The sequence below is a fragment of the Pan paniscus genome, chromosome 16 (genome assembly GCF_029289425.2).
Source record: "Pan paniscus chromosome 16, NHGRI_mPanPan1-v2.0_pri, whole genome shotgun sequence".
NCBI classification, from domain to species: Eukaryota; Metazoa; Chordata; class Mammalia; order Primates; family Hominidae; genus Pan; species Pan paniscus.
Genome location: NC_073265.2, coordinates 58,652,937 through 58,679,712, shown reverse-complemented (window position 1 = coordinate 58,679,712; position 26,776 = coordinate 58,652,937). Strand labels below are relative to the sequence as shown.

Here is a 26,776-nt window from a genome sequence, read left to right as displayed (position 1 = left end):
AAGATTTTGACTTCGGCCTCTTAATAAACAAGTTGTCTTTTGCAAACGACTCCCTAAATGGTAATAAAGCCAATCCTCTCCTTTGCACGACAAATATTCCTTTACCCAGGAATGATGCTGCGCCGAAAATATTGGCTTAGGAATGTGGGCGGAGGTTCTCTGCGGCCACAAAATACAGCAGAAGTAACTGGCCTGTGTAAGCGGATGGGCTCGGCCTCAAGGACAGGGTGCTCGGCTGAAAAAAAAGCTAGCGGCGATCACCGGTGCCAGGGCTCTCCAGAAACGGAGCCCATCTAACCAATGCCCAGCACACTCGCTCTGCTCCACACACGAGACCACCTCCGACCCGCACTAAGTTGGCCAACTGCACTCTGGAGGCGGCGGCAGCCAGCGAGGGAGAAGGGGAAGGCTGTCCCGGGACCCCGAGGAGGACTGCCCCGCCCCCGGGAACCGGGTGCGGCATAAAACAACCCCGGCTCCGGGCCGACCCTTCCTGGCCCCTGGAGGCCCAGGCGGGGCGGCGGGGGGCGACGCGGCAGGGGTCTCCGCGCCCAGGCTCCCGCGGAGCGGCCACACGTGGAGGTTCCCATTTTGGGGTCGCGGCCGCAGCAGCACCGGGCGGGATGCTGTCCGCGCTGCCCGCGTACGGCCGCGGCCTCAGTGGAGACGCCTGCCCCCAGCCCCGCGGCCTCGGCCCCCGTCCGCCCTCCCTCCCTGCTCGGCGGCCTCGTACTCACGCTGACTTCATGGCAGCAGGCTCCACGCCGCCCAAACGCGCGTGCGGGACGGCTGGCTGGCGAAGACTGCGGGACGTTAAGACCGGCAGCAAGAACTAGAACTCCGCGGCTAAGGCGCGGTGCTCTGCGAAGCCGGCGGCGACGCTAAGAGCCCAGGTGAGCTCCCGCCTGGCGCATTTCAAACGGGCCAATCAGCGCCCGTCCGCAGGGAGAGGCAGGACCTCCGCGGAAGTGACTGCGCTGCCGGAAGTGGCGCTTGTCTCCTAGGCGACCGACGCTGAAAGGGCCGCGGAGTCGCGTGTCAGGGCTGGAGGGAGATCTTGAGGTATGGTATTTAAACTCTTCCGCCTTGCGATGACGAAACTGAGGGTTTCTTTTCCTCCATCACAAGAAGTTCAATGGAAGGGCCTTTCCAGGGTTGATTCAGAGGTCAGAATGTCGTTCTGGTGAAAAGTGTTGTATTCCTGTGCTGTGCCCTGCTCCAAGTCTCAGGCTCCGTCTCTCTGGCTCCCAAGTCACCACATTATCTTGGCGTCTTTTCTGTCTCTGATTCACCTTTCTTGGGTTTCCCTCCAGCTCTGTCCTATATGTACATTATTTTATCAAATCTTTTTTTTTTTTCCTTTTTTATTTTTTGAGGTGGAGTTGCTCTGTCGCCCAGCCTGGACTGCAGTCTTCAGCTCACTGCAACCTCCACCTCCTAGGTTCAAGCAATTCTCTTGCCTCAGCCTCCCGAGTAGCTGGGATTACAGGCGCGCACCACCACGCCCAGCTAATTTTTGTATTTTTAGTAGAGATGAGGTTTCACCATATTGGCCAGGGTGGTCTAGAACTCCTGACTTAAGGTGATCTGCCTACCTTGGCCTCCCAAAGTGCTGGGATTACAGGCGTGAGCCACCGCGCCCGGCCTATTTTATCAAATCTTGATTGTGTTTGATCCTGGCCTTACGGAGATGAATCAAATTTGGTCCTTACCCTTAAGGGGCAACCTTTTGAACCTACTCTTGCCTTAGATGAACTGATTCTATATCACTTCCGTCTTTGACCCTAAGCCGATGACTACCAAATACACATCTACACCTGGGCTCTCATGGAACTCTAGCCCCTTCTCAACTTCCTAAAGGACCACAGCACTGGTAAGGATAGTCACAATATCCTTGGCCAATATTGTTGGTGCTCAGGAAACGACACCCCAAAGTATGGCTCTTTGGCACACTGAGTGCTTTGAACTAAAGAAGACTGAAAGTGCCTCAGAGAAGCCTTAAAAGCAAAGTCTGTCTCTGACTTTCTCCTGCCCTCTTGTCTCCCACCCCTCTGTGTCTCCTAAAGCAAATAATAGAAACCGGAATTTCTGTTCCCCAAGGCGGGTCATGGAAACTAGAACCCCTTTTCTCCCAAGCAAGCCAGAAACATTATTCTAGAAAAACCTAGAAATATTAATCTAGCCTTCCCCCACCTTTTTGTTTAAGAGCTGGCCATAAAGACATTCTTTGATGTACCTTGTCATAAGACCCTCGTTCCAAAAGGGTCTTGCCCTACACTCAGGAAGAAGGAAAGCTGCAAAGAGAGGCCAAGAAGAATCTGAACAGACAGGACTTGCTGGATTCCTCCTTCAGTCTGTTACTACTAGATCATACTCCTTTTGTCCAATCACATTTCTACACAGCTGTCCATTCTTCATCTCATCTAAGCATAAAAATGGACAGCTTTCCCTGGGTCTTTGGGTCTTCATTTCTGAAGGCACTTACATCCCATAAAACTGTGATTCAATAAGTTATCCATTTATCTTGCTAACCTGTTTTTTGTTATGGTAGTGTCAGCTGTGACCCTTAAGATGGGTAAAAAAAAGTATCACACCTTTTCCACCCCTACATTGCACATTAGGATGGTTCCAACTTTTCCTATTACAGATACAGCTATAGTGAATGAATGTGGAAATTTATACAATGCAGGTAAATATGTAGGACACATTTCTAGAAACAGAATTGCTGAGTCAAAGAGTATACATATGTGTAACATTTCACAGATATTGCAAATCATTCTCCATAAAAGCTGTCCAAATGTACACTCCCACCAGCCTGTATGAGAGTGCCTATTTCTCCACAATTCTCAAAGTGTTATCAAACTTTTCAGTAGATACCAATCTATTGATATCTCATATCAATTGGTGAGAAAAAACATGTAGTTAAATTTTTCATTTATTTTCAGATAAATGTTGTCTATTCATATATTTTAGAGCCCTTTTGATTCCTTCTCTATCAACTGTGTTCACATTCTTTGCCTCTTTGTTCTATTGGCTGTTCGTTTTTCTTAATGATCTGTGAAAGTTCTTATATTAAAAAAAAATTGGTCCTCATCCAAAACACGAGTTTAAATACTTTTATTTTTCACATTTTGGTTATTTTTATTTGTATATGTTTTGTGACAGCTTAGAAAAAATTTCAGGTAGACAGATTAATCCGTCTTTTCTTTTATGGCTTCTGTTTTGTGTCATCCTGGAAAAATACATCCATTCTGAGTTTTTATTTTATTTCCCATTTTTTGTTTCCTAGTGCTTTTATTGCTTTGCTTCCTATGTTGAAGTCTTTGAATGATTAGGACTTTGTTGTCAAGCTAGAGTTTGGTATTTTGTTGGTTTGTTTGTTTTGTTTTGTTTTTTGAGACGGAGTCTGTCACGCAGGCTGGAGTGCAGTGGTGCAATCTCGGCTCACTGCAGCTTCCGCCTCCGGGGTTCAAGCAATTCTCCTGCCTCAGCCTCCCGAGTAGCTGAGACTACAGGCATGTGCCGCCATGCCCGGCTAATTTTTTTGTGTTTTTAATAGAGATGGGGTTTCACCATGCTGGCCAGGCTGGTCTTGACCTTCTGACCTCAGGTGATCCACCTGCCTCAGCCTCCCAAAGTGCTAGGATTACAAATGTGAGCCACTGCACCTGGCCTAGAGTTTGGAATTTTTATCATTTAGGAATTGGGCTTGGTTGCTGACTACTTATATCCTAGTTGCTCTTCAGTTTAGCTTCTACCTCAGACTCCATTGGAACTCTTGTCACCAAAATTACCACTTCCTTGATGCTAAATCTATTTGACCTTTGTCTTACTTGGCTTCTTAACAACACTAAAAAATGTTGCCCATTCCTTTCTTCCCATGCCTTTATTTTTTCTCCTAGCTGTCTAGCCCTTCTTTCTCAGTCTCCTTTGTGAGTTCTTTTTTTCTCCCTTAAATATTGGGGCTCAGGGTTTAGAGCTGGTCACTAGGTGTGCCTTTTCCCTAGGCACTCTCAAGCACTCATATGGTTTCACATCCCATTCATGTTTGCTCTTCTGAGCTCCAGAGCCATATATCCAACTGTCTTCTGGATTCTCCACTTCGATATCCCACAAGCATCTCACATCTAACACATTCTAATCTCTTCTCCCAAACTTGCTCCCTCTCAGTGGATGGCATCCACCAAGCCAGAGTCTAAGGCAACATTGTTAGCTTTTCTCTCTTCTTCTGTCTCAATATTCAATCACTAAATCTTAACAGTTCTACCTACTAACTAGCCAAACCTCCAAACCGCTCCACTTTTCTCTGTCTCCTCGGCCACCATCTTCTCTTGTCTGATAAAGACAGCAGTCTCCTAACAGGCCTCTCTGCTGCCACTTTCCAATTCAGTTTCCATTTTGCTCATCTCTAAATCATGGATCTGATTATGTCACATACCTATATGAAACTCTGCAGTGGTTCCCCATTGTTGGAGACCCACCACAGGGCCCTGAGGCACTTTCTCTGGGGCTCATCACCCATCACTGCCCCCTGTCCCCTCTAGTCATGTTGAACTGCAGTGCCCTGAACACGCTGGGCTCACACGCCATTCTCTGTGCTGTCACGCTCTCCTCCCTCCTTTCCTCTGACAATGCCTTGCCTTCAGTTCTCTGCAGATCTGCCAGCTACCCTGCTGTGGATACTGGGCCCCGTAGTACAGCCCCCACGCCCCCAAAACTGCCCTTTCCCACTCACTGCACCTGTTGACTTGTTTCAGCACTCACATTCCAATTGGCAGTCACTGTTCATTCCTGTCTCCTCTACTGGCTTATCCCCACAGCCTCACTAGATGGCATTGTTGCATGCCCAGTGCCTAGCAGTGCAGGTGCCCCATACATGGCTTGAAGGGATGAATGAATCATCCCTTCAAAGAACGCTCCAGTTGAGGACCCAGTTACGTCGCACCACCTCCAGCTTCTCTTCAAGCCAGTTTCTTCTTCCTCCCTCACTTCTGTATTAAAGTTCTCTGGCTTATTAATTTCCTTAAAACTACCAAATAATTACATCATTTTTCTATTCAAAAATAGCAAAGGGCTACCTATAGCCATTAAAAGATTTGCATTTTACCATAGAATTAGAGATCCAGATCAGGAGTGCGCGTAGGAGGGTGGGGAGAAGAGAACTGAGGGGCTTTTTTCTTTCTAAAGTCAAGTATTTTAGGTATAATTTACATACAGTAAAATGGACCCTTTTTAGTTGTATCGTTATGTGTATTTGACAAATATATAGTGTGCTGTAACCACAATCAAATGTATATTTCCATCACAGTGGAAAATTCTCTGGGCTGCCCCTACTCCCAGGCCTTGGCAACGATTTTTCTGATTTTCTTCCCTATACTTTTGCCTTTTCCAGAATGTCTTTTCTTTCACTCAGCATAATGCTTTGATATTCATCAATGTGTTGCATGTACCAGTAATTTGTTCCCTTTTTGTTGCTGAGTCTATTCCACTGTATGAATGCAGGACAATTTATTCATTCACCAGTTGGACATTTAGGTTGTTTCTACTTTCTGGAGATTATGAAACTGGTATAATTATTTGTGTAAAAGTCTTTATGTAGGTGTGTTTTTATTTCTCTTGGGTGGGATTGTGGGTCTTACAGTAAGTTTAACTTTATTAGAAACTGTTAAATTGGACCAGGCGAGTCTTATCCAAATCATTGAAGAGGGGCTGACACTACACAAATTCGAAACCATATATTAATCCAAACACCCAGATAAGCAAGTCCAGCTGTGGGAACCCAGTAAACACCAATGACCAGAAACTACTGAAGCCCCGAGTGTTTGAGGGGAGGTGGTAAAATGGAGACAGCACTGCCTTGGGAGCTTGGACATGCTCCGCACACTGTTCCCTCCCAGGCCCTGCTGGTCACTCAGTGGCCTTAGAAACATTGTCTCAGGTTCCCAGGCCATGAATCTCTCTCGCCAGGCCATTTGTAGCATGAATGGTTAGATGTTAATGTTTACATACAGAAAACACAAATTAATAAAATCAACCTGGGGATGTGTGTGTGTGTGTGTGTTGGGGAGTTGGGGGACTGTAAAATTTACACAAAAAGAAACAAATGACTTGAACTATATTTCAAATAAATAACATACACAGAAAGGGGGAAATAACCCAGGTAACTGTGACTATTTAGAATCAAGCTTGCCCTCAGGGTCAAGACAAAAAAAAAAACTTGAAACGTTTTGAATTCTAATTAGTAGGCACAGACATTAGTTGGTAATTCTGAAACAACATTCTGTACATTCTAGGATTGAGCAAATAAAATGTATCATGGGCTGGGTGAGGTGGCTCATGCCTGTAATCCCAGCATGTTGGGAAGCTGAGGCAGGTCTATCACTTGAGGTCGGGAATTCGAGACCAGCCTGGCCAACATGATGAAACCCTGTCTCTACTAAAAATGCAAAAATTAGCCAGGCATTGTGCCACACGCCTGTAATCCCAGCTACTCAGGAGGCTGAGGCAGAATCGCTTGAACATGGGAGGCAGAGGTTGCAGTGAGCCAACATCGTGCCACTGCTCTCCAGCCCGGGCAACAGAGTGAGACTTCGTCTCAAAAAAAAATTTAAAAAAATAATAAAATAAAACATATTGTGGCTAATGGCAGTCAGCTTTCTCACTGTTGGAAAAGGGAGGAAAGGAGAAAAGGTGAAAAGTACCTGGGAATTCTTTGCACTATTTTGCAACATTTTTCTAAGTCTGAAATTGTATTTAAAAATGGTTGGACTATATCAGTGCTTCTGAACTCCCTTATATTAAAAATTACCTACAGCTTTAGCTAAAAATTTGAAACTACAGGATCACCTCCCCCACTGTGGGTAGTCTGTGTCAGTATGTTTGGGCCTGAGAATCTGCATTATACATCATCGAACAAATTTTAAAAGGGCTGAATTAAATAATCTTTGAGGGCCTTTCCTTCTGTGTTCTGGAGGAGGCAAAAAAATTCAGCCTGTTTCAGAAATCTGTTGCTTAGCATGAAGAGAACGAGCGTGGCAACTGTCTGAAGTTAATTTCTTATGAGTTGACACATTCCATACAAGTACCAAGAGACATAGGAAAGCCCTATAGGCAATTTCTCAAGGGAAAAAAAAATCAGGAAAATCTCAGGATTCTTCAAAAATCAAGTCATCCAGATATCTTCTGGAGTTAACATCCTTCCAGTAGAACAAGTACCTGCCAGCCTTGGGACCCCTCTACTTAGCTCAACCTGCAATCCCTTCCCCCGACAAGCTGACAAGGCTGGCTCCTTTTTGCCCATCAAGTCTTCCTCAAATGTCAGCTTATCAGAGTGACCATCAATTCACATGCCCTACTAGGCTTAGTTTCTTTACAGCACTTATTATCTGGATTCATCTATATATCCTGTCTGCCTGCCCAACCAGAACACTAGCTTCATTAGGGAGGGACATTGCAGGTTTTTTTCACTTGTGTATCCCCAGTTCCTAGGACAGTGGCCATTCTATATATCCTAAGCACTAACTATTCATTGAATGATTTACTGATATACATGTGTACAGGGATCTGTTTCTCACGGTGAATTAACATATTTGCAGTGTGGTAGATAAAACATAACCAAATTAAGTGGCAAACAGGATGACTTTATGATAATAAATAAATTCTGTTTATTTTTTTCTCTCACATAGTTCAAGAAAACCAGACATTAGTGTAAGTTGGAGAACATCTGAGTTTGGAAACAGGTCTTTGCCTTAATGGATTGTTGACTAGAAAATCAGAGGCCGACATTCAAATAATATGTTTTGAAGTGTTGTTGTACCGTGTTAATAGGTGTTTCATATAAAAAGGGCATCATGGACTGGGTGCAGTGTGGCTCATGCCTGTAATCCCAGCACTTTGGGAGCCTGAGGCAGACAAATCACTTGAATTCAGGAATTCTAAGCCAGCCTGGGCAGCATGGCAAAACCCTATCTCTATAAAAAGTTAGCCAGGCTTGGTGGCATGCACCTGTAGTCCCAGCTACTCAGGAGGCTGAGGTGGAAAGATCACTGAAGGCTGTCAGGCAGAGGTTGCAGTGAGCCAAGATTGCAACACTACACTCCAGCCTGGGCAACAGAACAAGACCCTGTCTCAAAAAATATTTTTTTTAATTAAAAAATGTTAAAGGGTACCATAAGGTACAAAATAGTGTCAAATGAAGGGTTTCTTGAACATATCTGACAATGCCATTCTACTACACCGCACCTACCTCAGAACCTCTCATATGAGCAAGTTTCTACTGGGCGGGGCAGCAGGGGGAACAACACTTCCAGAAAGACTTCAGCAGACCAAATATTTAAACCGCTTTATACTCAGAAGACCTCTAAATTTCCCATAACATCCTACCAACAATTACAAATTCTTTTTTTTTTTTTTGAGGCAGGGTCTTGCCCTGTTGCCCAGTCTGGAGTGCAATGGCGCAATCATAGCTCACTGCAGCATCCAACTCCTGGGTTCAAGCAATCCTCCCACATCACCCTCCACAGTAGCTGGGACCACAGGTGTGCACCACCACAACCAGCTAGTTTTAACTTTTTTTTATAGAGACAGTGTCTGGCTCTGTTGCCCAGACTGGTCCTGAATTCTTGGGCCCAAGCAGTCCTCCCACTTCAGCCTCCCAAAGTGCTGGGATTACAGGCATGAGCCACTGCATCCAGCCACAGATTCATTCATTCATTCGTTCTTTCTTTGTTTTAAGACTAGTCAAGTGCAGTAGTGAGAAGAGGGGAAGAGTAGAACAAGGAGCTTGATCTATAACTGACTGCGAACAATCAATTGAGCTAACTCACTACCTTCAGACCAGCCACAAATTCATTTCTTTAGAAAAAAGATGAGAATTATTTTCTAAAAACTGAGCAATGGAAAAGGAACCCCTTCAATGGGTAAAGGGAGGTAAAGTTAACTGAATGGCCTTATTCATCATACACATTCCAGTTTTATCACAGTTGTAAGGTCTGGTAAATTTTTGAGTAGTGCTTCTCAAGCAAGGGGAGTGGGGAGAGGTACATCCCATTAGGAATGTGCCACCCTCCCCACCATAGTCTTTTTTGAGACAATGCCATGGTGAGCAATTGTTACCAATGGGAATGTGTCACATGTCTTAAGTGTAGTGAGACACTTTTTAAAAATTAAGACCCACTCCAGTGAGGTCTTCAGCTGACCCCCTGCCAACCTTTTAGACTTTCTGAGATGGCTTGGATGAAATTATACTCACATTAGACATCTAATGCCTATTATTTAATACTTAATGATAATTAATATATTTGAACCCCTTCTCATTTTGCATAGGAAGCTTTCAAATCAGTGTTCTGCAAACTGTCGTAAAATTCTGATTTATAACACTGTCCCCAAAAGTATATAATGGGACTAAAGTTTACCAAACTTATAAAAATGTTATGAAACACTGGATCTTATTTTGTTGATTTAACATTTCATTTCCATCATTAAGCATGTGAAAAAGCAACATAAGCAAAGATTAAATAATCTAAAAATCCTTCAAATTGGTCACTCATTATTTCAGTACTTACTGAGCTAAACATTATTTTGTTACCTATAAAGGAGAGAATGTAAAACACTGTATGTCTTTGGCATTACTAGAAAGGGGTATTTAAACTTTGTACCTTTTTTTGCCATAAAATTGAAGTTACAGTAAGATGAAATAGAAGCTCACAAGCCCTGTTGGTGTGGAATTCCACTAATAATGTCAGATTGTTGCCAGAAAAACAAATTTTGTCATGCAGCTTGCAATTAATGTACCAAAAATTTACCAGCCCATATAATTTTATCAGTCTGCCTTCCCCAGAGGAAGTAAACAGATAATAAAACTAATGAAATCATATTTCTTAACCACTCTCATCCAATATAAATTGTTACTTGTCCTTCGAGTATTAGACAGTGAGCTGTTTACAAGGCCATTCAAATGTCTGGGCTAGTTAATGGTAGAGGCAGTAGTCTAAAATACGGAGTATTCCTGAGTCAGCAAAGAGGATCCTGCATTGTGAGGAAGCCCCCCTAAGTCATTACCAAGTGCAGATCTGGGTTTGATGGGCCTCTGTCAAAAGTTGTTTTGCATCCGCATTTCTGTGTTCCCTGAAAACACCATGAAATACTGAACTTTAATCAGTAATGCAACAAATGAGAAAATGCTCAGTGTTTTAGAACTATGTAGAGTAGAAAACTCTGGAACATAAAATGAGGTTACGCCTTAGTTGGTGAGTTGCTAAAACTTGAGATCAGGCGAAACAAAGCTGATAGGTCTAATGCCTTTTGGAACATGTAACGCCAGCAGTTCTTCAAGTTTGGCCTCTGGCCCTCCTGTATTAGAATCATCTGGGAGACTTGCTCCAGTGCAGATCTCCTCTACAAAACCTACATTTAACCTAGTGAAGCAGAACCCCCTGGTTTTCCCTAGGAGTCTGCATTTGTCACAAGCTTACTGGATGTTTCTGATTCATAGTAAAGCTTGAGAACACTATATGTGACCACCCCACTGGCAAGGTGATTAACTTCTTATGCATATGGATACTAAATTTTGCAACATATTTGAAATGCTGAAGCAATATCAAATGTATGACATCCCCAAATATAGCAATTTCCATTGGTTTAAAAGATGGCATATGAGCACAACCAATTGGGATTAACTCAGTCAACTCTTATGGTTTAACACATTTTACCTGCACTGAAAAATACTTTGCAGATCAAACTGGCAACCAGAAAACAGAACATAACAGAACACATGACACCCCGCTGTGGACTTTTAAGAAAAAAACTGACAAACTCCAAATCCATAATGACATGAGAACTTACACTTTGAAGGCAGAATGGACTTGTGGGAAGAGAGGACTCCCCTTCTGTTCTCCCTTCACTAGGTGGAGAAGGGAGGAAGGGCTCTCCCCAGATAGCTCTCTTCATTCTGGAATGTTTTGCCAGTCCCCAAGGCACTCAGTGACCAACTTTCTTTCACAGGTCCTCCCAGTGACTGACCTGGCTCATTCTCCGAAAGTGGTTGACAGGCCACTACGAGAGCTCTTGAGAGAAGCTTTGTGACATGAAATTCATCAAATGAAGCAAGATTCATTTTTAAAGAATAATACAAAGCTCCAGAGTAATATGCTTAATCCAAATGTTTAAGTAGAATTTAAAACCACATTTTAAGTAAATTTAAAATTAATGAAATATCAATAGTTTGCCTTAACAAGGACTTGCTTGAACCATGTTCTCCTTTTAAAATCACACACACAGAATCAGTGTACATTTAGAGAAATTTCCCCAGCTGAATAACATTTTTGACATGAATTCATTCAAAAGACACCAACCATTATGAATATTTTAGGCCATGATAAGCTGTAACCACCTCCGGCTTATGGTGGTTAGGATGTTGCAGCTTAATGTTGACATCTGGCATGAAAAGCTTATGGTCTGAGTCATGTTTCTTTTTTATGTAATTCTGGCTTGGGAATCCGATACAGAGCAGCTGAGAAATAAATTATGTTGCTGAGGCTGAAGATGATGCACAGAAGTATGGCTCCAGCTATCTGAGAGAAAGAGAAGGGCTTGGAGGTGGCCAGGAGCCATTCCTTCCTCAGAGTCTTGTCCAGAAATATGGCTTCCATCTGCATGTGCGTGGCCAGGATCACACACACGTGAAACAGCTGGTGACTGTGACCTATGGCCAACACAAAAGGCCGTCAAGATCAGCAGTGAAAAGGAATGAGTACTGATACATGCTATGGCATGCATGCTAAAAATGATGCTAAGTGAAAGAAACCAGACAGGAGACCGCATATTATATGAAATCTCCAGAATATGCAAATCCATAAAGACAGAGAGTAGGTTAGAGGCTGCCTCAAGCAGGGGGTGAGAATAGGGGTTAACAGTGCATGGGTCTGATGGAGGGGATGAAAATGTTCTAAAACTGATGTATGGTGAATTTACTGAAAATATCATTAAATTGTATACTTGACATTAGAGAATTATTGAATATGTGAAATATACCTTAATAAATTTATTTTTAAGAAGCAATATGGGAAAAATAAAAGGCCCATCAGAGAAAACCAAATCCAAATTCTTTTTTAAAACAACTTATCCACCAGTCTCATTTTTCAGATGAAAAAATTAGGCACCAAAGTTCATCTCTTGAAAGCCAGCACTGATCAGCTCAGAGTCTCACTTCAGTGCTGAGGGAGAAGCTGGCTGAATTTTCTGTTGGCCACTAACCAAGTGGACCTCTCCCTACTGCCAGTTAGTCACAGATATGACCAGGACTCTTCCTCCCCAATGCCATGCTGGACCCAGCTCACATGGTGCCCTTCACAGAGGCTGGGAGCCCAGTAGAGGGTAGTGGGAGTGACAGGGACAGGGATGTGCTGGGTGGTTGGTGGTTGGTGAGAAAACAAATCCAATGCCTAGGGTCAGGGGCAGCTTTGGGGGACAACCCTCAGACCCCAGGAGTAAGGAGGCGACCACATGTGTTATGGGCTGAATGATGTCCCTGAAAAATACACGTGCTGAAGTCTTAAGCCCCAGAATGAGACCATATTTGCAGATAGGATCTTTAGAGAAATAATTAAATAAAAATGAAGTCTCTAAGATGGGCCTAATCCACTATGACTGGTGTCCTTATAAGGAAAGGAGTTTAGGCCAGGCGCGGTGGTTCACGCCTGTAATCCCAGCACTTTGGGAGGCCGAGGCGGGCGGATCACAAGGTCAGGAGATTGAGACCATTTTGGCTAACATGATGAAACCCCGTCTCTACTAAAAATACAAAAATTAGCCGGGCATGGTGACACGTGCCTGTAATCCCAGCTACTCTGGAGGCTGAGGCAGGAGAATGGCATGAACCCGGGAGGCAGAGCTTGCAGCGAGCCGAGATCATGCCACTGCACTCCAGCCTAGGCGACAGAGCGAGACTCCGTCTCAAAAAAAAAAAAAAAAAAAGAAAAGGAGATTAGGACACAGACATGCACGTATACAAGAAAAAGATCATGTGAAGACAGATGGAAAGAACGGCCATCAACAAGCCAAAGAGAGAGGCCTCCGGAGAAGCCTACTTGCCAACACTTTGATCTCAGATTTCCAGCCTCCAGAATTGTGAGAAAATAAATTTCAGTTGTTTAGGCCACAACAGTCTGTGATACTTTGTTATGGCAGCCCTAGCAAACTAATGCAGCATAAGAGTTAAATAAGGTTTCTCTTTTGGTTTAAAAAAAATAAAAAGGCTGGGCATGGTGGCTCACACCTGTAATCCCAGCACTTTGGGAGGCCAAGGCAGGAGGAGGGCTTGAACCCAGGAGTTTTGAGACCAGCCTGGGCAACACAGTGAGATCCCATCTCTAGAAAAATAAAAAATTCAGTGTTTCACCCCCAGGACCTATCTCAGAAGAAATATTCAATAAATGTGTCCTAGGAATGAACCGGCCTGGCCACCTCTACTATTAAGCAGGAGCAGAGTTAGGAAGATTGAGCAGGGGCAGAGAGGGATTCCCACCTCCAGCAGACTCTGTTAGTTAAGGACTGAGAATGTTCCAAATCTTGTTAATGATCTGTCATGAACTATTGTCTAGGAAATGTCCCCCAGAGGGGTGTTTTTCAGCTCTGTACCCCCAGGCCCAAGAGGATGGGACAGAGGTGAATAAAATGTTATTAAGAAACCTGAGTGGTAGCAAAAGAAGGCCCAGGGCCATTTTTCCTGCAACCCCAAAACTTGCTACACAGCCACCTCTACTTCATTAAGCGGGGCTGGGGAGGTGGACATGGCAGTCAGGATGCTGGTGACTCCAATTCCCTGGCCTCTCCTTTTCCTCCTTTTTGGAAATCTGTTCTCTAAGCATTTTACTAGTTACAGCCCCTTCTGACACAACAAAAGAAGAAAAGGAGATAAAACTTTAATCAGATCAAACAAACTGCATCTGGCCACATCTTTTAGTGAGAGGAGATGGAAAATCAGGAACAAAATGGGCTTGGGGAGAAGCAAGCTTCCTGCCCTGGTGGGGACAATGACTGGCCCTTTGATTCCCATGTACTCACCTAAGGAACTCTCACCCCAAAGTCTTGTCAGCCTCACCAGAAATGATGCAAGGGTTCCCAGAGCCAGAGCGGAGGAGGCACATTCTGCAGGGACCCGCCCCTCCTTCCCTAGACAGAGCGGGGAAAGAACTCTGCCAGCAGGTGGAAACCCCCGTGACTCTGACACCTTCTCTCCACCAGATCACTTCAAACTTAAGTGAGCTCAGGTTCATCTGGAGGATGACTCGGCCTCTGTGTGAGTATTGGGTTTCACTCCTGGAGTTTCTGGTTCAGGAGGTCTGTGGTGGGGCCTGAGAATCTGCATGTTCTCAGATGATGCTGATGCTGCTGGCTGATGACCACCCCTTGAGAAACCACTGCTCTACCCTGAACCCCTGGCCCCCTCCCGTCCACCATGCTCAAGACAAAGAAAGATGCTTTCTCCCCTTTTCCCTTTTCTGCACAGCCCCCTGTTGTCTGGTACCCTCAGAGCCATCTTCATCCTTTCTTTCCTCTTCCTCTCCTCGGCTGCTCCCAATGTACTTTTTCTCTTCACATAGGATCTCTCTCACCCAGGCTAGAGTGCAGTGCACGATCATGGCTCACTGTAGCCTCAACCTTCCAGGCTCAAACCAACACCTCCCAAGTAGCTGGGACCACAGGTGCACGCCACCATGCCCAGCTAATTTTTGTATTTTTTGTAGAAACGGAGTTTCACTATGTTGCTCAGGATTGTCTTGAGCACAGTCTCAAGTAATCTGCCCGCCTCGGCCTCCCAACGTGCTGGGATTACATGCGTGAGCCACCATGCCCAGCCCCAATGTTCATTTAATCGTGGGATTCCATGTTCTGGATGACAATAAGACACACTGGCTCCATACCCCATCAGAATGCTTTAGGCTCCTGGGCCCACCTGCCCTCCATCCTGCCCATGCTACCTAACAATGCACCTGCTGCAGACATCCTGGCCTCTGTCAACTTGCAATGTTACTCACCTTGGCCTCTCTCTCTGCCCTTCCCTGCCCTTTGCAGCTACGTGCACTGGAGTCAGGGACAGGACCCTCCCCAGTCAGGAGGGCAATGAGCAGAGCAGCAGGGCTGTTGCCCACTCACCGATGTAGTCAAAGCGTCCAGGGGCTAGGCGTTCTGGCAGATGTGCAGAGTACAAGAAAGAGGCCAGGAGGGTCATGATCATGTGCTTCTGGTGGTACGAGGTGGCTTCATTTTGTGCACTCTCCCCTGGGAACAGGAATAGCTGCAGGTGTTTAAAGAAACATCAGGTCTTGAGAGGACAGGCCTGAGGCAGGCCCTCTTCCTTCTCAGCACCTGCATCTGGGACTTTGGGGGCTCTGACACCCACACATGTTAGCACACACACACAAACTCCAGAGGCCAAGGCCCTCACCTCCTCAGGTCTGTGACCTGGTAGAGGAAACTCAGGCACCATGTGAGCGGAGCTCCTATCCTGAGTGTGGTCGATTGAGACTCGAGACTATTGTATTTCAATCCCCCAAATACTCATGAGAGTCTTTTGGGTTATTTACTTAACTGAATCGGAGAGAAAAAGGAAAGAAGAAAGGAATGGGAAAGGAAAAGAAAGACAAAAATCCTATTAGATAATTGGTATTCTTTCTGGGGTAAAATGTAAGTAGAGTTGACTCTTAACATGCAGGCTAGGGGCATTGACCCCCTGCAGTCAAAAGTCCATGTACAACTTTTGACTCCCCCAAACTTAATTACTAATAGCCTCCTGTTGACTGGAAGCCTTACCTGTAACAAACTGCCAATTAACACATATTTTGTGTAGGTATTATATATTGTATTCTTACAATAAAGTAAGCTAGAGAAAAGCAAGTGATATTGAGAAAATCCTGAGGAGGAGGAAGAAGAAAAGGGGTCGGTCTTGCTGTCTCATGAGTGGCAGAGGTGGAAGAAAATCCATGTAAAGTTCCAACCCATGTTTAAGGGTCAACTGTTTGGTGGATTCACACTGGAACTCACTTTTTATCAGCACATCCACTGAACTGGTGCTCCTAATTAAGGCTTTAAGGCCTAGAAATCCCTGGAAGGCCTTCTGAGTCATCCAAAAGTATCAATGATGGCCACTATACTGTTTCAGAGCCAAGTATAGTTTTTGTATTATTGTTATAAACAGTCATAGTAGCCCCCACTTACCGAGGGCAGCAGGCCAGGCCTCTTACATGCATCATTTCACCTGAGCCACAATTATCATAAGGCAGACTCTATCTTCCCCATTTTGCAGGTGAGGAGGATGGGCCAGAGAGTGACTTGCACATCACTTAGTGAGAAGTGAAGTCAGGATCTGAATCCAGGCAGGCTGATTCCAGCATCAACATCACCACTTAGAACTGGACCTCCCCTTCCCTCTGCCCTCCTCTGACTCAGCCACATGCCAGAAGCACACGACGCTTGTCACAACACAGGACTTGCACTGCCTGATTTGGAGGTACATGGGACAGAATTGCTCTGTCTGCTCTTGGTTTCCTGTGTGTGGTCTGCGCCCTTGAGGAAGGAGTGAGGGGAATGGGCTGCAGCCCCATCTTTGGCGTTCTCCCAGACCCACAGAGGCAGAGCACAGAGAACGTGCTCAATGCCCCAGCTGCTGGGTGGAGCTCAGCCCCTCCCCTTGTCCCTCAGCCCTGCCATCTGGGCTTTATTCTTCAAGCCCACAGGACGCTGCCTCTAGGAGGGAACTTCACTCACCGGGTACTGGACAGGCACCGCAGAGCCTATCAGATCCATTGTTTTCCCCCTACAAAGGAGGGCTAGTACCCTTAAGTACAGATGAGGAAACTAATCTGAGGCTCAGAGAGTTGTGTATCCTGCCTGAGGTCACATAGCCAGTGAGCAGTGGGGCCAGAATTTGAACTCAAGCCCGTATGGTTTGAAAGTGCATGGACTTTCCCCTTCTAGTCCTACTTGTTGTCCCTCCTACACTCTCTTCCTTTATGCTCTCCATCTCTTTCCCATCGCTCCTTTAAGACCCTCATTCATGCCTTTTCCTTGATGATGGAACAATGCATTCCCGAACTCTTGCTACCAGTCAGCACTTGACATGTTCCCCGTGTAATCCTCCCCACAGCCCATGAGGTGTTATCAGGCCCAGCTTACAGATGAAGGAAATCGAGGCATAGAGAACTGGCCCAGGGACTGACAGCAAGTATTAGAGACCTGCCTGCAGAGCTCGCTCTCCTGCTCACTCCACTCAGCCCCAGGCTGCCTGTTCTATGACGTTCCCGAGCCCCCAGTCATATTGTCAGTCAGGGCCTCTGTGCTTATGCCATCTCCTAACCACTCCTCAATTGCCACCAAGGCAGCACCTGGGTGTGGGGGAAAGATAGATCAGACTGTTACTGTGTCTATGTAGAAAAAGGAAGACATAAGAAACTCCACTTTGATCTGTACTAAGAAAAATCTTCTTATTTATTTTCTCAGTCTCTCGTCCCACCTGATGAGAAATACCCACAGGTGTGGAGGGGCTGGCCCCCTTCACCTGGGTCTCGACTCCTGTTTTGTTCTACGGTTCCCATTGCAGTGCTGTGATCCCCCAGAAGCTCAGGAAAACAACTGACTTCCTGGTGTTGCCAACAGGCAGAGAGGAGATGCAGCCAGTCCTTACCCTGTAGAAGATGGGGAGGGAGTCCCAGGTGTACGGATAAGCAAAGGCGAGGACACGAATCACCTTACAGAGTCTGGGCTTCTGGATTTCAAGAAACCTAAATCAGGGAAGGAAAGTGGGGAGGAAATGGAATGAAAAGAGTATCAGCAAATTGCATACGCACATGCATGCACACCGAGGGCCTGGTCATCAACAGAGGACAAGCATTTTTCTACAAGCTCCTGTGGCCAGCAGCTTCTCCACCAGCCTCGTCCATTCCTCCCACCCCAATGGAAGTGACAAAACTTCAGATGCAAAAAGATCTCCAGGGACACCATCTCCTGACCATGGGAAGCAGTGGTGTCCAGACTAAGCCAGAAAGGAGGCGCTGGGCAGAAACCCTTCAAGGGCCAAGTTATGTAACTGCCAAAGAACCTTTTAAAACTCTAGTTGCTACAGGGACAGGGAACGGGTAGGGGGAATCAGGGGATCCACTGCCACAGACTCTTGGGGGGCACACTCTGCAAAGGCTGAGATGCACCCATCTAGTTGGAGCCCAGGTATTATCATGCAGGAGACCTGGGTTCAAGTAGGTGTTTGACCCTTGGAGAGCTTTCTGGAATATTTATACCACACACAGGGATACTTGGCTTGGGAAAACTAAATAAACGTGAGGTCTTTCCTTCTCTCCTTCATTGCCGCCCTCACCCAAGCTCCAATCCAAAGACAGCTGACAGCAACATTAAAACAAGTGATGCTGATTGTTGAGAAGAGAGGCAGGTCCCCCCAGACAGAACATGACAGGGCCTCAGCTGACTTGGGCCCAGCCTGGGGCAGCAGTTCAGGGTATGGGGAACTGGGTAGCACAGAGAGCAGGCTGCACACTGGGAGGACATGGGGAGGGGCAAGGAGGGTCTCTGCACAAAATCACAGCCCTGAACTGAGGCCTGGGTAAGGAAGTGCTCATGGGCCCTGGCTGGGCCACCAAGGCCAGGTAGTAGGGACAGGTACAGTCCCCACATCAATGCTGAGGTGTACTGTGGAGGGCTGTGTCATCCCTTGGGGCCCACAGGGCTGCAGGGTAAGGAACCCAGCACAGTGGATGCACAGCCACACGCTGAGGCCCTTGGGATGGCTGTTCTGATGCAGTCTGTAAAGGCAATGCATGCATTTGGGCCCTTTCAGCCTTTGCTGACAGTTCTGCCCCCTATCACACTGGAGGGATGGGGTCTGTGGCCTGCTGTGGCTCCTACCTCTGCTCCCAAGAACCTCGGTCCCAGTCCACAAGCCTGTTCCTTCTCCTTCAAATGCCATCTGCTGTTTCCTCTGAGCCCAGACCGATTTCACCTGGCCAGGCTGTTCATATCTCGTATGAGCCAGTAAAGCCACCTGACCATAAACCCAGCTGCTGCCTGTATCCCTCAGCATGGAGTATGCAGGGACTTCCACATTGGGCAGTTAGGGAACCCTCCTCAGGCAGGCGCCAGATCTGGTCAGGCCTGGATCCCGGGGACCCAGCACAGAAGCAGGTCTGAGGATGCGGACATTCTCCAGGCTACTGTGCTCCACTCAGTCCTCAGGGCAACCGAGCACAAATGGCCCACCCGGAGATTCCTGTTTCAGGAGAAAGGGACACCACTGTGTGCCCCGAGAAGCCCCACAGCCTCCCAAGAAAAACCCCAACTTCACTCCAGCCCACTTTCGTGTTTCTTCTTTCCTGACCCTGCCTGTAAGTCATACATGGCACATGGCATGTAGCAGGTGAGAAGCTCAAGGAGAAGGAACTAGGATGCATCATCCCCCCCGAAAAAAAACCAAACTCCCGGAGAGGTGAGGCAGCGCAGCACTGTGATTTTATGTGGAGAGCTTGATCGGGACACACTGGGTTCAAATCCTGACCCTGCCCTTCACAACCACGTGACCTCAGCAGGTCACTAACCTTTGTGTACCTCCTGATCCTCATGTGTAACACAGGGACAATGACTGTGTCTCGTCACAGCCTCGTATGGATTTGATGAAACGATGCTCGCGAGGTGTTTAGAACTGTGCATGGCACAGTCGCACAGACTAAACAGCAGCTTTTAAAAACACATGCATCGTGGAGCTCCATTCTCTCCCCATCCCCACCTTGTATCTATGTTGGTCCAGAAAATAGGAACAGGAAGGAACAAATAGGTTCTGGGTGATTTGCCTGAAGTCAGATGAGCCAATAAGAAGCAGAGCTAGGATTTAAACCCTGGGCTTTCTGGCCCCCAAGTGTCACCCCCTCTGTCTCAGGCAGTAGGCTGCGCTGACTCAGACCCCGCCCGGCCTTCACCCTTCCCTGCCCGCTCTGCCCCTGGAGCAGAGGGCACACACTCCTGCTATCCCGAGAGCCAGGTATCTGCCTCACCGGCCTTCTTAGTCCTCCGGCAGACCCTGCCCTGCCGCGGCAGGCCGCCCCCTCCTGCCCTGTGCCCTGCCACCGCCTGCCGTTTCCGGGTTGAGAGGCTCGCTCTTAAAAGGTCCCTGTGGCCACTTACACTCGAAGAAATCTGGCTCTGGCTGGCGAAGGCCATCCCCCAAAGCATGGATTTTCTGTGACTTGAGACAACATTTCGCTCGGCCTGATAAAGTGTTTCCCCAGGGGCAAACGGACCAGCCTCTCCAGCTGCAAAGCCGGGTCTAGAGGGAAAAGAGAAGGAGAAAAAGCAGAAGAGAAGAGAGACAGCAACAGAGAGAAAAAGGCAGAAGGGCCGGTAGCTCGGGAGAAGGGCCGTCCGCTACCAAGTTGCAGTTCCGCATTAGGCCACGCGATGTCGCCACAGCCAGAGCAGAGCCACAGCCGCAGCATCCTCAGAGGCGCCCCACGTGCGGCCCCACAGCCCAGCCTGCTCGGGCTTAGGGCAGTCCCCGCACCAGAGGGCTAAGGGGCTGCTATAGAGGAAGTCAGGTCTCTGCTCAGAACGAGGTTGGCAGGACACACTGGGTTACGGGAGAAGCCTTCGTTAAGAAAGGGTCGATTCAACACAATCTGACAACAAAGCTGGAAGGATTGGCAACTGGAATTCCGGAACGAGGGCTTGAAACTAGCGGGCCTTTGGAAAAATCATTCTATTGCAGAGGCGCACGCACGAGTGCACGTGTGTGTGTACATGGGGGCGGTGGTTATGGTTGTTTTATTGTGTAGGAGTTGTCTTATTTTGGAGAACTGCAGCGATGTAGACATTTCCCCATGCCCCTAACTGGCTATAGCAGCACTTTATCCTCTGGCCAAGCCTCTGTCTGAGAACCATGTCTGCTGAGCCTTCTACCTCCAGCGCTGACCCCAAACCCCTTCCAAGTCAGCTCCACCCCTCTGAACTGCCTCAGCAACTGCCAAGCTGTCCTTACAGCAGAGCTCATGGGTGAAAATTAATCTCTCGCCCTCACTGCTCTGACCAGGAGGTTTTTCACTCAGCAGCTCTTTGGAAAAAAAAAAAAAAAAAGCAATCAATGGTTGGATGCATTGGATGGAGATGGACAGTGATTTGTGACATACAGTACTTGCTGTGTAACTGACATTCCTGAAGGGAGTGGCAGCCCCTTCCTGTGCAGGCATGAGCAGGCCAGGGCCCCGGCCACCCCCACCTTGCTCCAAGAACCACAAAGAGGGCACGCATTCTCTCATTTCCCCTCTCAAATGCTACAGAATGAGAAGGCAGTTTTCTGGAACATTTTCATTTGAACCAAAGTCCATGACAGTAAGAACCAAAAACCACTCAGGGGACGACAAAGCTCTCTATGTTGAGATTGGCCTTAATGGTCTGCCTTGTAATGGAACGAATGCCATTTCAACCCTGATTTTCGGGCAAGCATCAGATAACTATCAAGCAAATACTGAGGTTCCTGGTCTCCCCCTGTGCTCCCGGGAGGGGAAGGTGGTTCTCTCCCGCTCCTGCCCAACTGCAGCCGGATGGAGCAGGAGGGAGAGGCAGGGGTGGAGCCTGGGGGAGGAAGACAGCTGGGAAAGGAAGCTTGGAGAAGACACTAAGGCATTGACATTGCAGGATGCCCAAACCAGAGAGGACCCAGAGGGTACTGTCTCAGATGCCCTCACTGAAGACGTAGACCCTGAGGCCCAGAGTGGACAGTGACTGCCCTGAGGCCATACAGCAAGTCTGGGGGAGCAGGGTTGAAATTCAGGCCTCCAGATGCCCACACCCTCCTCTCTACCCACTTCTTCTGAAATTACTCAGGGCCAGCATCACTTCTGCACACGAGTCAGCTTTCTCACTCTCCAGACACCAAAGGCAGAGACAGGGAATTAAGAGAGGGGAGGACAGACCTTGTAAGAGCAGCAAAACCATGGGTCGGGGAACGTGGAGCGAGGACGAGGTACAAAGGGCACTGGAAGGGCCACAGCTGGAATGCCCACTCTACCTTTGGGTGCAAGAGTGTGGCATGTGCCCCCTTCCTCCTTTTTGATTCCAACATAGCCCCTCACCTCCCTCTCCCCTCAGCTCCCACTTCAGTTGCTGCTAATATGCCTGGAAACCCCTCAGAGCATGGAAGCTGAGTGCGTAGGATTTTTTTTTTTTTCCCTAAGAGATTCTCATCCTTCATGAGCAAAGGGCCAGTCCTCATAGGACCCACAGGCCCCCAGCCTACCATCCAAGCCCCTCTGTAGGTGCTCTCCTCCATCTACTCTTGCAGACTCTGGCAGCTCTAACACACCTTGCTGCTTCCCCACCCTGGCCCACCCTCTCTGTAGTCCTCATCCTTGTCCTGGCTGGTTGCTATGTCCTCCTCTTCAGCTAAAGTGTTCTACCTCCTTCAATATCCAGTCCTAATGCCACTTCTCAGAACCCTGTGTATACCAGCAGGTGTCATTCTGCCTTATCATTATTTGTTTACATTACACTCCCTCCTGCTACACTCTGATGGAAATCATGGCCTCATGGGCCTCTGGGGGCATCTGCAGTCTGTCTCTCCTATGGCACTGGGTGCTCTCTGAAGGCAAGGGCATCCTTCTGGCACCCCCAGCTTCTAACATGGTACCTGGAGTATGGCAGGCATTTAAGGAATGTTAGATGGGTGGGTGGGTGTGTAGATGGGTGGATAGACGGAATAGCCACAGATGTACTCCATAAATAAATAACCCATTTCATTGGCAAAGGGAGAAGCCCCCAAACTCAGGCACCCAGGAGATGTCTGGCAAAGCTGCCCTGCCAGATAAGTTCCTCCAAAGACACCAGGCATGCCACATCCAAAAGACCCCATCCGTTATATCTGAGCAATCAGGGAAGACTCCTGGCTAGAAGAAAGTAATCTAGGCTGGGCAGGGTGGCTCACACCTGTAATACCAGCACTTTGGGAGGCTGAGGAGAGTGGATCATCTGAGGTCAGGAGCTCGAGACCAGCCTGGCCAACATGGCGAAACCCTGTCTCTACTTAAAACAAAAAAAATAATAAATTAAAACCAGCAAGTGTTCTAAGAATTTGAATTATGAGCTCATGGGGAAGCCATCTTGGATCATTCACTCTGGAGACAATTTCTTTTTTTTCTTGGCTCCATTGCCCGGGCTGGAGTACAGTGGCATGCTCTCAGCTCACTGCAACCTCTGCCGCCTGGGTTCAAGTGATTCTCCTGACTCAGCCTCTTGAGTAGCTGGGATTACAGGTACCTGCCACCACACCCAGCTAACTTTCATATTTTTAGTGGAGACAGGTTTTCACCACGTTGGCCAGGCTGGTCTTGAACTCCTGACCTCAGGTGATCCACCCACCTGGGGCTCCCAAAATGCTGGGATTACAGGTGTGAGCCACTGCACCCAGCCTCACTCTGGAGACTTTCTTCCACACTCACGAAGCCTTCTCTTCCTCCTCTGCCCCCTCAACCTATGGTACTCTCCCTGTCTAATCCTAAATTTCAAACACCAGAGCCACACAGCCCTAGGAGAGCGAACCAGATGGGGCAGTGACTGGTCCAAGGACCAGGTCCAAGAGTGTCCAGGTTCCTGGACCATGGCCAGTCCACAAGCCCATGCACCCAGGTCTCCGGGGCTTGCTTCATCTCTGCTGGACTTGTTTCTGCAGGGTTATTACTGTTCTGTGTCTGTCATACCTCCCTTCATCCACGGCAGGGACTCCTAGAAAGAGACTTTCACTCCCATGGAAGGCAGCTCCACACTTCCAACCCACCTTAGCGCAGGTGAATGGAAGGCGAATTGGAACAAGTATTCCCAATGCTGTTTCAGAATCTATCCTTCCATTTAAAAATAAAAAACAGAAACAAAAAAACTGGTTTGTCCTGTTTGTGAAACTTGCCTGCTCTCCCTTGTGAAACTTGCTGGCCCCACACATCCCAAGTGTCACCCAAAGGAAGTTGGAGACAAAATCATTCTGGAGAAGTTACCAGATGGGGCATATCTCACCTGCCTGTTTTTTCCTGGGGAGAGGGGGGCAAGCGGAGGCAGGGAGACTCCACTGGCTTGCTGGAGTTGCCGTTGCGGGAGGACAGAGAACTCAGATGTACCTGCCAGCTTACCTTTCCTGACCAGCACGAAACGCCTCCAGCCCAAAAGTACCAGCCTTGGCACTATTCAGCCAGGGCTGTCACCCCAACACAACCATTTGGGAGATTTCCTGAGTATTTTAGGGAAAAGGAACTTTCAGGCAGTTCGCTTCTACAAAGAGCTGAATAAATGGATGTAGTTATCCCCATAACAACATTCTCTGCACTCACACCCCCATGAGTTTTCTTGAAAGAAAAAAAAAAAAACAGTGGGAATTAGAGCGCGTAAGCTGGGCCTGACTCACTGATGAGGGATGCATAGGGCATTTGAATAACACCATCATCCATCACATATGCCCAGAGGCAGACACACCCAGTCACCATTAGTGACCACACATTTATGGGACATCTCCTCTGTGCCAGGCTTGTGCTAAGTGTCCTGGGTACATTACCTGTAATCCTTCCATTTGTCTTAGGGGTATTTGTAATGGCCTCATTTTATAGATGAGCAAACTGAAGTTCAGGGTGGATAAGCCACTTGTCCAGCAAATGGAACCAGCTGCATAATTTGTAAAGCCTTGTACCGAATCAAAGAGCAGGGACCTCCTTGTTCAAAAATTATTACAAAGTATTAAGAATGCAGCAGACGAGCCCAGGAAGGCGAGGCTACAGTGAGCTGAGATTGCACCACTGCATTCCAGCCTGGGCCACAGAGAGAGACCCTGTCTCAAAAAAAAAAAATAATAAATAAATAAATAAATAAATAAATAAATAAATAAATAACAGGTCAGGTGCCATGGCTCACGCCTGTAATCCCAATACTTTGGAGGGCCAAGGTGGGTGGATTACCTGCGGTCAGGAGTTCCAGACCAGCCTGACCAACATGGTGAAACCCTGTCTCTACTAAAAATACAAAAAGTAGCTGGGCATGATGGTGGGTGCCTGTAATCCCAGCCACGTGGGACGCTGAGGCAGGAGAATCGCTTGAACTCAGGAGGTGGAGGTTGCAGTGAGCCAAGATTGTGCCATCACACTTCAGCCTGGGTGACAGAGTGAGACTTTGTCTCAAAACAAAAACAAAAACAAAAAAAGGCAGCAGAGTATTAAACCAAGTATGAGACTCTCTGAGCATGGAGGCCTGGAGCTTGCGTGCCCAGGAAGCTGGTTTTGCCAGCAATAGGAAGTCCACCTGGAACGGAGTCCTAGGTTCCCAAGCACCTTTTCCATTGAGCCCACCTCTTCCCCCGCTCCCTCAAAGAGTGCAGGGAGCTGCATGCAAGACCCTCCCTCCCCTCCCATCTGAGGTCAGAGCGACCAGTACCTGGAGTAGCAGGAGAGGCCTGTGCTGAGGATGGTGTTCAGTACAGCCAGGGCCACGTAGTAGTCATGGAAAGTGGTGCACATCAGCGCATCCGGGAACGTGTATGCAGAGTAGGCAATGGCTGAGCCTGGGGAAGAAAAGCCAGCCTTGGGAGAGGAGCCAGGCCTTGGCACCACATGGGCCCCTTGCAAAGACTGTCCTCAGCATCTGGCTTGGCCCTTATCATTCCCACAGTCCTGGCTCTGCGCCCTCGCTGGTGCCATTCCCCCTTCTAGGATCTCCTGCTTTCTCTTCTCTGCCCCCCCAAATCCCATCCTGAGAATTTACTGTGAGCCCAGCTTTGCTCCAAGGGCTTTACATGTATGACCTCACATAATACTTCAACTATCCTCCTTCATAACTCTGCACTTATCCTCATTGTACAGATAGGAAGCAGAGGGATAGAGAGGTTTAATCACTCGCCCAGGGTCCTGCAGCTAGAGAGTTAACAAAGATGGGCTTCAAACCCAGACAGGTTAGTGACAGTCCCTGCTTTAGCCACATGCTGTGGTCCATGATGACAGACCCAGCGAGCTGAGCTCTACTCAGAGTGTGCACATCTCACCTGCCCAGGGACATGGGTGCTCCTGGTAGAAAGATCAATGTTGGAGGGAGGGCCCTTGCTGAGATGAGGATGTCATAGCAGCAGCTGGGAGACAGACCAGCTGAGAGGCTGGGTGTTGCGTTGTGTTTTAGGTTTTGAAGTTTGTGAAAGAAGGGTTGCTTAAGGACCTTCTAGTGACCTTTTTGCTGAAGCATTTATTTGGAAGAGCAGGGGAGATCACTGTCCTTTTCAAAGGGGCCAGGTGTGCTTCAGCTGGGGAGATGGGCCTGGACCTGCACCCTCACCTCCTGAGGTCTCCCCTAAGGGAGGCAGCCCAGGGCCTGATGGCCATGCCTAGGTCACCTGTCATTCCAAAGACATCAGGAATTGTGGAGTCCTAGCTCAGGGCTGAACAAGGCTTTGGGCCATACAGGTTGATCTGTCTTTTATCCCAGTGACAGGTGGATCTAGCAAAGCTGGCCACACAGGCAAAGAGGGTGAACACCAAAGCCTCCTGGTCCCATACTCCCAGCTCCAGCAGGCAGCCCGCGAGATTTCAGTGGGAAGCTGCCTCCAGAGGGACAGGCAAGCCCTTTGTCTGGCCCCATACTGGGAGGGGGTTCCCTTCTGGACTGGGATGCATTCGCTCAGCAGATGCCAACTGGGGCAAGCTGTGGGCCATGCAAGAGCCAGGGAGCCTCTGACCCTGCCCAGAACCGCAGCCAGAAGCAAAAGACC

At 47.7% G+C, this 26,776-nt stretch overlaps 2 protein-coding genes and 1 long non-coding RNA gene across 12 annotated transcripts in view; 1 reads left to right on the top strand and 2 right to left on the bottom strand.

Moving 5' to 3' along the window:
* The window catches only part of KIF23 (kinesin family member 23), a 34,211-nt gene extending 33,241 nt beyond the window's left edge, over positions 1-970 (bottom strand). For 5 of the 9 annotated variants that reach the window (XM_008971869.5, XM_055098870.3, XM_055098872.3 and 2 more), the window contains exon 1: positions 738-866. In XM_008971869.5, the coding sequence (XP_008970117.3) occupies positions 738-748 (11 nt within the window). In that variant the 5' untranslated portion in view covers positions 749-866. Of the gene's footprint in view, positions 1-737 lie in introns of all 9 variants that reach the window. The other 4 variants (XM_003818533.6, XM_055098873.3, XM_055098871.3 and 1 more) reach the window with 4 other exon arrangements.
* LOC117976051 (uncharacterized) lies at positions 203-18,341 on the top strand. The gene is made up of 4 exons (XR_004666575.4): positions 203-1,062; positions 14,242-14,296; positions 16,304-16,507; positions 17,497-18,341. It is a non-coding gene; the product is annotated as an uncharacterized LOC117976051 (long non-coding RNA).
* The window catches only part of PAQR5 (progestin and adipoQ receptor family member 5), a 107,144-nt gene continuing 91,059 nt past the window's right edge, over positions 10,692-26,776 (bottom strand). For both annotated transcript variants that reach the window (XM_034939025.3, XM_014341525.4), the window contains 4 exons: positions 25,456-25,582; positions 17,681-17,777; positions 15,154-15,295; positions 10,692-11,701 (listed from right to left, as the gene is read on the bottom strand). In XM_034939025.3, the coding sequence (XP_034794916.1) occupies positions 11,460-11,701; positions 15,154-15,295; positions 17,681-17,777; positions 25,456-25,582 (608 nt within the window). In that variant the 3' untranslated portion in view covers positions 10,692-11,459. The remainder of the gene's footprint in view (positions 11,702-15,153; positions 15,296-17,680; positions 17,778-25,455; positions 25,583-26,776) is intronic.